This window comes from Petromyzon marinus, chromosome 10 (assembly GCF_048934315.1).
Source record: "Petromyzon marinus isolate PM22_M1 ecotype Great Lakes invasive population chromosome 10, UKy_Petmar_22M1.pri1.0, whole genome shotgun sequence".
In the NCBI taxonomy this organism is placed as follows: domain Eukaryota; kingdom Metazoa; phylum Chordata; class Hyperoartia; order Petromyzontiformes; family Petromyzontidae; genus Petromyzon; species Petromyzon marinus.
This window is the reverse complement of record NC_133676.1, coordinates 7245622-7259873: the sequence shown is the minus strand read 5'-3', so window position 1 is coordinate 7259873 and position 14252 is coordinate 7245622. Positions and strand designations below refer to the sequence as shown.

At 41.9% G+C, this 14252-nt stretch overlaps 1 protein-coding gene across 3 annotated transcripts in view; it reads right to left on the bottom strand.

The window, feature by feature from the left end:
* The window catches only part of POU6F2 (POU class 6 homeobox 2), a 57660-nt gene that overhangs the window by 10515 nt on the left and 32893 nt on the right, over positions 1-14252 (bottom strand). For all 3 annotated transcript variants that reach the window (XM_032951554.2, XM_032951556.2, XM_032951555.2), the window contains exons 7-8: positions 5558-5754; positions 3599-3760 (exon numbers count right to left, since the gene is read on the bottom strand). In XM_032951554.2, coding sequence (XP_032807445.1) covers positions 3599-3760; positions 5558-5754 — 359 coding nt within the window. The remainder of the gene's footprint in view (positions 1-3598; positions 3761-5557; positions 5755-14252) is intronic.

Here is a 14252-nt window from a genome sequence, read left to right as displayed (position 1 = left end):
ACCGTGTTGTAGTTACTCGCGAGGTGACATTCCCATAGCAAATGTCAACTAATGCCTACTGCCACTGTTTATTGTTGTGTAATGATATTTATTGAAATTACAGAATGGAGATATGTTTTCATAAATTACTTTCCTCTTGGTATCCATTTATCAAACACAACTTAAAGTAATACGCAACCCATAATATAAAATGCCTTGACGACACACACAGGCAGTGTATTAGGCTCCCTAGCGCAGTTTAAAGCTTTGTAAATGAAAAAAAAGACACTTAAGTCACTTTAAGCTTTTGCTCTCACGCCGTCACTGCAATGACATACAGTATTAATACGTAAACGGTCAGTTATCGCCCACAGCCTAAGCATGCTACTTAAAATATTAGATATTTTCTACTTTGCGTTGCATCTACCTTAAAGTACAATCACGAACATTTGTATCAAGCAGCGTAGTGCACGTGACGTTTTGTCAGCTATAATGCTCACAGTGCAGGCGATAAACACGGCAGTTTTGTTTACGGTATACGATTGTTAGCACCAAGTGTCTAATCCAATCAAATCACTGGGCTAGGGTAGCAGAATACATTACACATTGCTGAAGCGGCAGTTTCATACTAATGCATTTAAGTATTTATATAGAACTAATGCAATAATTATCATCAGTCGGTAGCATTGTACCAGCCAAAGAGAGCGCGCGTGCCGTCAATGATTTAAGGTCGTGTTTTGTAAAAGTTAATATTTATATAAAAGCCTTCTTAGATGGGTACATTATGTTTCATCTCTAGCTGTAAGATTCCTGCTTTGAATTGCATGTCTTATTCATAATTATAACTCCAACTAAAAGCACTTTGTGTCGGTATTTTCTTGGCATTTTACAAGTTTTTTCCCCCTGTTACACCATTATTTATTGATGGAAATTAAATGATTCATTACAAATACATCTGGCTGAGAATATTTAAATTCTCAAATAATTTTAGGAATTAAAAGTCACTCATTTCTAATGTGAATATATCTTCAGAGTAAGTTGTGTTATTTAACAGATTTAGTACAAAGCCATCCATCCATCAGAGTTTTTTTTTGGGTTAGATCGCATAAATATATAAATGTGTCGTTAAACCCGCCACCACCCGACACAGCCAACTAGTAAGAGTTGTCAATAAACAGAACAAGCCAATTCGTTACTAGTACAGCACACCGGTGTATAGGAGAGCCAAGCCACGACATTTACAATCTGAGTACGACGTTTAGCCAGTAATTACAACTAGCTTCATCAGGCGACAGCCAGATTTGTGGGGAAGTCCACCGGTTTCTATCATGGATGATATTGGTCGCGAAAGCCTACGTGTTAAAAAGCCGTCCGTTTTATGCAAGATTGATGCTATACTCACGAAAAACTCCCAGCGAATCAATTTTTCAAATCCCTTCATAATATACAGTAACACGTAACTTACAGACTCCGTGTGAATAGTAATCATGAAGATGGGGAATTTGTAGCAGATTTTTATTCAATCGAAATTTAATTAGACGGCATGGAAAATAACAAATAAACGGTTGCAGCTTTCAACACATGCATGCGTGCCATTCATGGGCTAATGAGCAAGCCTCCATTAAGTTAATTACAAAGTCCTACGTGGGGAGCTATTCACACTTGGCGATCGATGGGCGCATAACTAGGCAGCGCCTCCCGCCGCCTAATCTATTGCACGGCGGCCCGCAACACGCCACTCATGTTGCCAATTACTGAGCTATCACGAGCAAGAGTTAAAAGACGCAAACGTGGGCTCTCTGTTGCACTCTCTCTTAATTAGAATATTTAAAAAAAATCTAAGAAAATGACCGTGGTCTTTTCAGACCTGGTTAAATTATTGAGTACGAAAATAGTGAAAAGCACCGCTTTTTCCACCCCCTCTCCACCTGCCCACAAGAGCTTGCTTCCTTTGTCACGGTCACAGGATTTATAGCTGGGGGGTTCTACGTCATTTAGGGTGCACATTCGGACCCTATGGGAAGAAAATAAAGTAGGTAGAACGTGCTCATTGTTTTTTTCGGTAAAGTCACGTATGTAGAAATACAATAAAATTATACTAAAACAAAAAACAATCACGACGTTTCGATCACAACGCAAGCGATCTTCATCAGGTGTCAAGAACAAATCACGGAGGTAAATACAACAAAAAGATGAGAGACGAGAATTCAACAAACCTGAAAAAACATTATGTGAAGCACATCCAGTCAGGCCAACAACACAGTTAGACACTTCCTGGCGGACCACGAATTTCAGAAGTGTTAAATTTCGTGTTCAAAAGGACCACCTCTTGTAATATATAATATATTACAAGAGGTGGTCCTTTTTGAGCTGCCGTTTTGTATGTGTAAGATGTGCGTGTTTGAGCTGCCGCTCTCGCTCTGGCCCCTACCCCCCTCCAACCGTATTTCCTATTTAAGCTTCTGTTCATCCCCCCCCCCTCTCTCTCTGCCTCCCTGTCCGTCTTTCCTCCCTCCTTACCTCTTGGTGGACTTGTATATTTATTTCTACTGACCGTGTACCTCGTATTTTTCATTCTATCTATGCTGGTATGTGCAATCCAAAGGTTGAACACGAAATTTAACACTTCTGAAATTCGTGGTCCACCAGGAAGTGTCTAACTGTGTTGTTGGCCTGAATGGATGTGCTTCACATAATGTTTTTTCAGGTGTGTTGAATTCTCGTCTCTCATCTTTTTGTTGTATTTACCTCCGTGATTTGTTCTTGACACCTGATGAAGATCGCTTGCGTTGTGATCGAAACGTCGTGATTGTTTTTTGTTTTAATATAATTTTATTGTATTTCTACATACGTGACTTTACTGAAAAAACCAATGAGTAATTTTATGCAGTCACGAAAGCTTTAATACTTTATTAGGTAGAACGTGCACATTGTTGGTTAGGTTAAAACAAAAATGTAACCCAATTCAAGCCGTGAATAATTATTAAGAGTGGAGGTACAACGTGTTCGTGTGATTTAATAAAATTCACGTGGTGTGAGCTCCACACCTCTTTCATAAAGTGCCATGCTTTATTTTTAATTAGGCAACAGAAATTACAATAATAATGTGGCTTCAAAAATGGCTATGCACGCAGCCAATCTATGATCGTTTTAATGACTGAAATAATTGTATAGGTCATGAAGAAACTCCAAAAAACAATACACTTATATTAATATTCTTAGCTCTTTCGGTAAGGTCACACCTGATGATGACCGTTTGTGTTATGGTCGAAACGTCGTGAGAATTTTTGTTGTTTTATATATATTTTATTATTTTATTGTTTCCCTTCAACGTGACTTTACCGAAAGAGCTAAGAATATGAATTACTGCAGTCACGAAAGCTTTAAATCAAAATTTAACAATACACTTCATTGAGCAAATCAAGAATGTCATTAACCTAGTGCATGACAATAACAGAGTTTTCATCGTGACAAACTCATTAAAATAACAGTTATAATCGAGCAGAAAAGAACAGCAGCAGCCACTTATTACATGCATATCTGGCTATAGGTCAAGGCATGAATTCTCGCAATAGCTTTGGCTGTAGATGATAGCAGAGCCCAGCTGCGAGTCACATACCTGCCCCTGTGCGTTCGTGATGAGCTGACCCGCCACCCCGGGCAGGCCCGCGGCAAGCGCGCCGGCGAAAATGTGAGCGCTGGAAGGCAGAGACCCCGAGGCCGCGACAGCCGCCGCCACCGCGGCCACCGCCGCCGGAGACGTGAGAGGGCCTCCCACGAGCTGCCGGGGAGAGCAGCCGCGCCACACGCAGCCTCTTTAACTTCCCCACCACCAACGGCCCGAGCATGCGAGCCCCTTGTGTGCCGGACGGCATCTACATGTGCATGCGGTTGGCTTGGAATGAGGCTAGTTGCATATGCCACAACACAGCGAGCCTTGAGGGTTTCAAGGGGATCTAATTTATTGGAGGCTCCTGGTGCCAACAAATGAATGTGATGCTGAGGTTAGTAATAGTTCTGTACGTATTGTAAAAAGCCGTGTTATATGATGTGGGTTATAGTGTAAAGAAGACATTTTAAAAAATATAAATGTCAGTAGTCTATGACCATGTATTACACACAAATACATTTATACTGCAGTGTGGCCTGATATTGCCTCACTGCCGTACATCCCATGTTTATTGTCGTACAAAGAAATCATGACATTTCGGCGCACACCCTTATTGGCGTAATGCCCTTTAACGTTAACTGCACTTATTGTCAGCCATGCCGGGAAATGAAACGCACAATATTAAGTCGGTCCCACTGTATACAGTTGTAGCTGGCTATTGATCGGTTACTTGAGGCACACGTTGAAGCAAAAAAAAACCCGACAAGGACACTCGCATACGTGAGAAGGACACAACGGGTTGAACAGTGTAACAGGAAAAATAATTCAAAAGTCACTTTTTGATCAGTCAGCAGGCCTCAAAGTATAACCCATTATCATGGCCTATCAATCCGCTATGTCTCAGGCCTGCTCTTGAAATATTCATCAAAGTGTTTGGCACTGCCGGTTGGACCCGTGTGAAGATGCCACAACAAATCCTCGAGCACCCACATCAGAGCAACATTACGCCGCTTTTAAATCCTCGGCGTGTTACTTCAGCCCCAGAGATACCGTTTTCAGACACATTTCTTCTTCTTCCTTTACGATGAACTCAATTTTCCTGCATCATTATTAAGCTGCCTTTGACCGAGATTGTTTGGCCCTTTCCTAAGTGGTCATAGGATTCTCATCAATGTCTCTTTGGGAACTGACCATGTGAACTCAGCCACTACGCAGAAGCTAACCAGCCATGACATCCAGAAACTGCACAATGCGCTCGCCTCGGATCAACCCTCTTCACCCCGTTTTCCTATCCTCGCCAGAAAGAAAAATCTGACACTGTGACTTCAGTGGTTTTTCCTTCCTGAACACAAGAACGCCATTAAAGGTGCTGGTAAGAAAGCCCTAAAATATCCGCGCGGGGAGTACACTGCTACGCCCAAATATCGACCCCTAGTGCGGCTCAGTGGGCATGTTGATTTCTGGAACTGATGTGTTCGTGGGAAGGAGCGGAGCGTCCTGGGAGAAGACTTCTTTCCACTTGTGCAACCGCACACTTTGGGGGCAGTGTGGGTAGTGTCCGGCTGTGAGTAAAGCATACGTCTGAATCTTATACATATAAATTGCAACTCAGCCGTGCATTAATGCACTGAATTGCTTCAGAAAGCATTAGTAAGGCTTTTTATATTAGGGGGAAAAAAGAGGACATTTTAAATTTAGATACCTGTTAAAAAAGAATCCCATGAGCTTCACATATGCGTATAAATAATTCATATACGTAAAAAAACGAAACAAATGCTTTTATGTTTTGAGTATTTTTAAGTGTATAGAAATGCCTGCCTACTACCAAATGGAATGCGCTGAGTACACAGGCTCATACCATTTTGACTACAAAGTAACCAGGTACCACAACTCGGGTACGGAGAATCACAGCAAAATGTGGTGCGAAAACAGAAGGCTTGCGAGTGTGGACTTAAGCGTGCGTTTTACGGGAAGGCTGCTGCCTTGGCTGGATGGCGGCTGGCTTGGGTTGGCAGCTGACGAGGATTTTCGCGGGGATGCTCCATGTTTTGCTTGCTGAGTCTGAGGTTGCTGTTGCTGATGCTGCTGCTGTTGCTGCTGTTGTTGCTGTTGCAGCTGCTGTAACTGGTGCAACTGCTGGATTTGAGCATTCAGCGAGGAGGTAGCTGCAGAAATAATAATAATGGTAATATTGATAAAAGACAACAACGATGGCAGTCAATATATACTATATATTCAGGATACGTTACATATTATGAAATTATATTCAACTGCATGAAATACGCTCATAGAAAACAACAGATTTAACAATGTACAAAGGAGTGCATTACATGTGACCAGCTGAAAATAGCTCAATGTGAAAAATGGGTACTTATTCAGTTATTTTGAGTTGGTGGTTGGAATAATGCTGAGAGGTGTTGTACATGCAATACACAATCTTGATTTGAAGCTTACGTGACTGCAGGAATCCATACTCTTTGGTTCTTTCGGTAAAGTCACGTGACTTTACCGAAAGAACCAAAGAGTATGCAATATACACTTTCGTGGACTGTTAAATCTATTTGTTTCCAGACTGCATACATTTTTTTCTGTAGTGATAGCTTTCAGTGTCATTTTAAAAAAGTCAAGTGGAATGTAAGTACAAAAAAATCAAATGTATAATTATTCAATGGGAAGTAATATCTGTAAACAAGAGATCAGTCGACATCCACAGCCATTTGACAATTATTTCGCCCTGAATCTCCATATGTTCGTGTTAAACGAAAAGGTACAGCCCTCCACTAGCCCTTCTGAATAATATCATGGTCTATTCTTCTATGGTGGCTAGACATCTTGGAAGAAGTGGAAGTACTTACCCTCTACCCCACCACACACAACCTGCCTTTCACCTAACTGGCGTGTACATTTATACCGCCGGGTGGACAGAGGCCGGGGGATTTCAGAACCTGGCCCATTGCGTCATGCCACACCGGGAGATCGAATCGAGCTGGCGATCTTTTGAATTCAAGTCTGGTGTGCTAACAATTACACGATGGCAGCACCCCTATACTGTGTATTAAAACTAACTTTAAAAAAACATAAACAATTACATATTAATCAAGGGCACAGCTAGTGGCAATCATAATATGTTTATATATATATTAAATAAACAATTATTTTTGTACTGCTTTGTCACGTTCATTTTACATACAGATACGCCGCTCACACGAGGTCAGAGGATGACAGGGGGCTGCTTCGTCGGATTCGCAACACCAAGCGACTCCTTTAACAAATGTAGCGACCCACTGCTCGTTCTTGATAACTGTGGCCTCAAAACACCATCGAAGGTGCACAGATCTGAAGAATGAGCAGCAGGGGAATCCATTTTCTCCATAAAGCTGATTTGGTGCTGTGAGCTGCTCTCATAACCGACAATAATCCAGTGCGGGATGCGGGGCCTTGATGTAAGTACGCACTTGACGTATAACGGTATATTGATTGAATTGGATATTTAAGCTGACGACACATTAATCGAATCATTTGCTTGAAATTGTACTTAGTTAAAGTCCACACAAATGACGTTAAAAATATATGCTAATGTTATTTAGACTTACGGAGCAAACTGTGCCAAAGAGACAACTAAAATTATCGCCATTTCTCAAGGTTTCCCGATGCCACATTTCATCTAGGTCCTGTACATGAGCTGATCTCATTGCTCCATTGTTCTCTCCATTGGCTGCCGTTCTGTTATCAGTCACAACCAATGGTCATCATGCCTTTCTTGCGATGTGTTCTGCCTAAGGCCAATTTTATTTCACAGTCAATAACATTTGCTTGTTTGGCTCTAATTTCTTTGTTCTCTGATATTGTCTCGCTCATTGCCATTTCAAGCGTGCCTCTCCACGTTCCTTTGTGCACTTTTCAGCTTTCATAAAAAATGTGTGCCAGTGTCCATGTTTCTCATCCATGCATTATATGTAGCAGGTAATGTGCACTGATTAAAATTAGTCTTATTTTAGGTGCATTGTTGTGTTGCTTTTCATAATCACATATTTCCAAAAAGTACTCGAACCTGCTCTTGTGCACCTCTTGATTTAATTATATATTATTCCAGCAAGCCATCAGTAATTGCCCTAGGGATACACATTGTTGTATTTTCCAGTATTGTCCCTTGAACGATTTTTTCTTCCATGAAATTGTTGTTCAAATGTGTATTTTAGCTCAATTTTGCAACCTACTTAGTCAAGTTCTTCAATAATATCCTGTATTTATTTCTCATAAGTTGTAATTATGGTAATGTCATCAGCAAATCTGAGATATACCTACTCCTTTCATGTTTGTCTCCAAGCCAATTTTTTTGGGAAATTCATGTGGTCATCCATGTTTGAATCAACCAATGCAAAAATAAATGTTTTAGATTTTATGTAAAAAATACAAAATTACAAGGATTGAACAGCTGCACCGAGATTGCATACATTAAGGATTTTCCTGAACGTAATAATATAAATAATAAATATTTGAATCGTATATGGGATATGCTCACATTAAACTTATTCAGTGTCAATTAAAAATGTCTTTTGAAAATTAAACTTACATTATTTTCATACAAACATAATAATCCTAACAGGAGCGGTACATTTTTTGGTTCGTAATTGCTACATTATAGCTATGGGTTTTCACATAATAGTTTTAAAGACTTTGAGCATACTATTTTAATAAGCTCACATCTCCATCCCACTTAGTGTATCTATAATACAGCTTGAAGACAATTATTATGTTCCAGCTGGAGCGTAATCAATACCTCAAGAGGGATACATTTTTGCATGGGCCCATCCCCCAGCGTCTCTTTGGGTTATGTTTAATACCGGTTTGTGATGCCTCACCAAGACTAGCTCCCTTTTTGAGACTGCTTGTCCGAGGAATGTTAACTGGAATGTCCTCATTATGAACATAGCACACATACCTGTGGCACACTGGACAGATCAATTTCTCCCTTCGTCATGCAAAATATCTATTACAACACGAAAGCAATATGACCAGATTTTATTTAAGTTTTGAGTACATGGCAACATTTTTATATATAATGAAATCAACTATGGTGCTTTGCAATTGGGTATCAACTACATTCTTCTTTGTGTCCTTTATGAAATGTATTGAGAGACATAATTTTTGTAGTTTTGTAATTTATATTACCATTTTAATTCAATGTTTTAAGCTTCTATTTTTATATCAAACACATGTTGTGTGTGCATTTTTATATATATAAGTTTTGGCTTAAAAATTACTGCTATTAAATGTCTAGCACCGAGAATGGCTCTCTAAGCGAAGCCATTACCGGGCATTTTACTTAACCGCTCCATTCACCGTGATGTATGCTGTTTTCATGATGTCTGTATGACAGCTGCAGTTTAGCCGTGTGCCCGATGTGAGCGGAGAAATCGATAGTTCTGAAGAGATATACAATTTTAATGGTGGTTAAACTGTCAGCGCTGTGTCCGTAATGGGGTCACGACGAATTTCATCATCCGCTGGAACGTGACTGAGTTATCGTTATGCGGCAGGCGCGCACTGGTGTTAGCCTGTCAGACACCACAGACACCTCTGATGACTCCCCAGCCGTGTTGCTTTATGCGGGCTCGTTGCGGTCTGAAAAATATGAACTCGGCCAATCGGCCTTTAAAAAATATGCGCATAAAGTGGGCTTCTTAAATAGAGTACATTAGAGCCATGCGAGAGAAAATGTGAGATCAAGTGGCTTTCTTTGTATGCCACGTATATAAATGCAGATAGCAAACAAAGACCGCTACGTAGGTTTTCGTGGATGTGCTGCATAGCTCTGCAATGTGTTTTTGGGTTCTACCGGATGTTTGATTGGCACGTCGGAGAGCACTAGCAATCAAGCCCTTTAAAGTGGATAAAACCCCAATGATATGCAATCGTTCTTTTGCACCGAGACACAATATCTCTTTGGAAATGCTGTACTTGTAATATACCCCGATGGTGCTTTGCAATCTCAAAGCACCAGAGCTGCGGCCGGTTTGAGAACGAGTATGGGTAAATCTACAAGCTGGACATGTTGGCCAGTCCCACCTTGGGCACTCGAATATGGGAGGTGAATCACGACCCGGACTGTGAAAGTCAGCAGCAGCTGGGCCCGGCACAAAGGAAATCTCCCACCACGGAAAGGTGTGTCAGCAAAGTGTGGACGAAGCGCATCTGCAACACCGCCCACCGTTAGAGGGAATGCAGCATTCAGCCTCAAGCTATTCGGTGGCTGGTTTAGGATTGTTAGTTACTGAGCTGACATGCAGGTTAAGTTTGCACAGGCGAGGATCAACCTCGGTTGCTCATGGATGAATTACAGCCCGTATAAACGGAAAGCCCCATGCACATGCTGTTGGTGAAAATGAAAAAAGTAGTATCAACATAATTGTATGTGTCAATTAATCAATAATTTTTCCTGTCTTTACATTGCATTACAAATGCTTTAAATGGATACATCACTATTTAATATATTCACAGCTTGTTTAATTGCCTTTAAACATAATAATCCCACTGACATGCACACAGCTTATATATAGAATATTCCTTTAATTATTTTTATGGGGGCTGATGTCAAATCTCAGATGGGTAAAAAGTCTGCTCTCAATATGGCAGTGTGTTACAGATTTTATTTAACCAAACTCGGCAGACAAATATTGACAACGGCAGATTTTTTTTAAAAAAATATCAATTTGTTGTGTTTCAACATTTTTACGCTTTACGTTTCTCCTTCCGTTTCTCAAAATTATTTCGACCTCCCTCACCCCCCTCCCCACCAAAAGAATGACCAGAAGACGCAGCAGTTGCCCGGAGGTCCCAGCGGTGGACGGTGGCGCCCGGCGACGGCACACACGCGTGTTCCATTCGGATTGATCCCTCCCTTTCATTACCCTGAGTGGAGCAGACAGCTGATTACAGCCTTGCCCACTCGTGGCACCGGGCCTGTCAGCCCCGCACACCCTGCATCACGGCAGAAGGGCCTGATGCATAATTTATTCCCATAGTGCTTTTTTTCCGCCCGAGAAGGCCGTAGGATGGCGGTTGAGGTGGGAGGGGAGCGGTTTGGGTTGTTGGAGGCTCGGGTTGGGGTTTTGGGCTGACGTGATGCGGTCTTGCAAGGGAATGGGTGAGGTGTGGTGTGGAGTGTGGGAGAGCGTAGGGTGCTGGTGGGGGTAGGGTGGGACTGGGGGTGGATGAGGAAGGGAGGTGGGTCGGAGGGAGGTGGTGGGCGGGAAGGGAGTATGGGAGCAAAAGGAAAGAGAAAAATCGATACTACCCCTGCCCGCCGCGAAATGAGTTTTGCGGCTGACGGGGTCGGCTCCCGAAAAGGGGACCGGTGGTGGATGTGTGGGAGGCATGTTCAGCGGAGGTTGCTGGGGCGGTTTGTGGTTTTTCCTGTCCTTTGCAATTACTTCCCTTTACTGGGTGCAATGGGTGGATAAAAACACTCTCCTTTTGCCCCATGCAGTCAGTAAGGATGTTTATGTGTGTTTTTTATTTACTGCTTTTTTAGGTATGCCTTTTCTTCCAATTACCAGCGGCATATAAAGAGATTATTTTTATAACTGTGAACGCACGCGAGAGGGCACTATCAATTTGAGCCCTTTTTAGGGGGGGGGGGGGTTGTTGTATGACCAATTTAAAGGGAGCATCTTGGGAGGTGATGCTGTAAATGGTGAAGAATGAGCACAGACTCTAACCCACTGCCTGTCGTCCAACCCCCAGCCTCGGCATCCACCCATCTCCCCAAGTCCCCCAGTGCCACTTAAGCAAGCACATTCTACTGAATCCTATTCTTTAGATCGTATGTTCCATTTTTAAAACGTATCTTCTTCTTTCGTATGGAAACGTATGCCCTGTACGTATATATATACACCATCAAAATTATCTAATACTTTTTATATTTCCTGTATTTTTTTATCATGCCAAAATTACTAGAGTTACAAATTTTAACGCAACTTTGCGTTCATTTGTACAATGCACTTATGACGAAGGCTTGTGACAAGACAATAAATGAACGCGTCACCAAGCCGCCTCAGTGTAGTACATCTCTTTATGCAATGGAGCAATGCTGGCATTTCGGTGTATCTGTTGATCCGTGCACACACATTTATAGAGCACCAGCTGTGCTAGCAGAAGCCTGACTCACTGAATAATACTAGTTGTTTTTCTTCCTAAAAATATCAACCTTAAAAAAACGTCCATATGATCGCTCTAAATTACCATTTGTTTTCTCTTATCTGTGTTTTACTTTTCCTAGTCTCTCGGTGTAATTCCAAGCATGTACACCTCCTCACTACTTTACACACTTTTCAGCTTTTGTTCCATCGCCTGGCAAAATGTGTTACCGCCTCTCAAGTTTTTCACGACAGCCAGCCAATTTAATTTGTGGAAGTTCAGTGTATGAAGGGGGGTTTTAGTGGTGCGTTTAGACTAGAGGATTGAATGCACGTAGACTTATCACCTGGAGATTCCTAGAAAACGAGACAGATTTGCACGTGGGTTTTTCAGGGCATGTAAACCCACGTTGCCCAAAAAAACAATACACGTACACACACGGACATTGGCAGAAAACGCCTGCACTGCTCTGAATGGCCACCAAGCATGTCCGTCTTTTATGTAATATTCCCAAAGTGTAACCCTGATTGTGCAGAAGGCATTGTGTAATTCGATGAAGAACCCATTTGATCCCATTCGGTCTCTTGCAGAGCAGTGTAACCATTACTGTTAGAGAACAGCCCAAGAAAGCGGATGCTGTTGATCTCTCGTTCACGCAGCAGTGGTAAACACTTTCGCACATGCTATTGATAGTCAAACCAATATTTAAAACATCAGAGCTGCTGGAATTTAGCCAAATTAAGCGCAGCAACAAATTTTACGTGATGTATTTGTGTGTGCAGTCATTGGTAACTGGGCTGAGGCATTTGAGAACCCGGTTTAATGACGGGTGGCTGCTTGGATTTGAACCCATGCCCTCAGTGTTGTCAGCTCAACGCTGGAGCTTCTGAGCCACCCAGCCACCATGTACAACTTTTTTTTTTAAATAGAGTTGCCATGGACGTAGCCTTTTGTTGGCCCTGCAGCATACGCTGCCATGCTGGAAAGCAAAGGCAGAGCCTGGACGTGACCTCTGCGATATTCTTATAGCCGTCCGCTCTTGGAGGAGAGCTGTAATCATCAGCGTGCTCCCATCAGACCTGTCTGATGTTTGGACATCACAAGCCTCCCTCAAATCGGGAAGCGCACGGCGCACGGCGGTAGTACTGTCGTGATGATGGATCGCAGGCTGTCTCTTATCTCCGCCACAGATGGCCTCCAATAAATAAAAAGTACAGTGAAATGCACAGTTTGAAAAAAAATAGTGACTTGTTAGAGTGGTACAAATTCTTTAAAAGTTTCCTTTGATTGATCTCTTTTCCCTTAGCTTCCCAATTCTAGCACATCACATTCCTTCTCAGATTTTTACCTTCATCTGCATGTTAATGCATTGCTCAAAGTTCAATTAGAAATGTCTGTTTTATATTAGAGAAAAAAAAACAAATGTATAAGGAATGCGGAGTATATCTGAGGCATAATAAACGATAACTTTTGATCATTATGAGACCAACACTTAAATGAAGTTATAAATATTAATTCAGACAACCAATTGACACTTTTACTTTTCAATGTTTTATACGTGTACATTTTGAAAACACGGATTACAATTGGAGTAACTTAACTTACTTAAAGCGCTGAATTCATTTCAGAAAATGTTGTGTTCCAGTATTTTCAATTGTAACTGCGCTAAATCACAACCGGGTGGTGAAGGGAGCTTTACACGCCTTTGCTTAACGCACAATAGCTGAAACAGCCTGCAAGGGAAGATGTCAGTTTAACAGCATTGAGCTAGAGTGAAGTACAGTGAGGGAAAAAAGTATTTGATCCCCTGCTGATTTTGTACGTTTGCCCACTGACAAAGAAATGATCAGACTATAATTTTAATGGTAGGTTTATTTGAACAGTGAGAGACAGAATGACAACAAAAAAATCTAGAAAAACGCATGTCAAAAATGTTATAAATTGATTTGCATTTTAATGAGGGAAATAAGTATTTGACCCCTCTGCAAAACATGACTTAGTACTTGGTGGCAAAACCCTTGTTGGCAATCACAGAGGTCAGACGTTTCTTGTAGTTGGCCACCAGGTTTGCACACATCTCAGGAGGGATTTTGTCCCACTCCTCTTTGCAGATCTTCCCCAAGTCATTAAGGTTTCGAGGCTGACGTTTGGCAACTCGAACCTTCAGCTCCCTCCACAGATTTTCTATGGGATTAAGGTCTGGAGGCTGGCTAGGCCACTCCAGGACCTTAATGTGCTTCTTCTTGAGCCAGTCCTTTGTTGCCTTGGCAGTGTGTTTTGGGTCATTGTCATGCTGGAATACCCATCCACGACCCATTTTCAATGCCCTGGCTGAGGGAAGGAGGTTCTTACCCAAGATTTGACGGTGCATGGCCCCGTCCATCGTCCCTTTCATGCGGTGAAGTTGTCCTGTCCCCTTAGCAGAAAAACACCCCCAAAGCATAATGTTTCCACCTCCATGTTTGACGGTGGGGATGGTGTTCTTGGGGTCATAGGCAGCATTCCTCCTCCTCCAAACACGGCG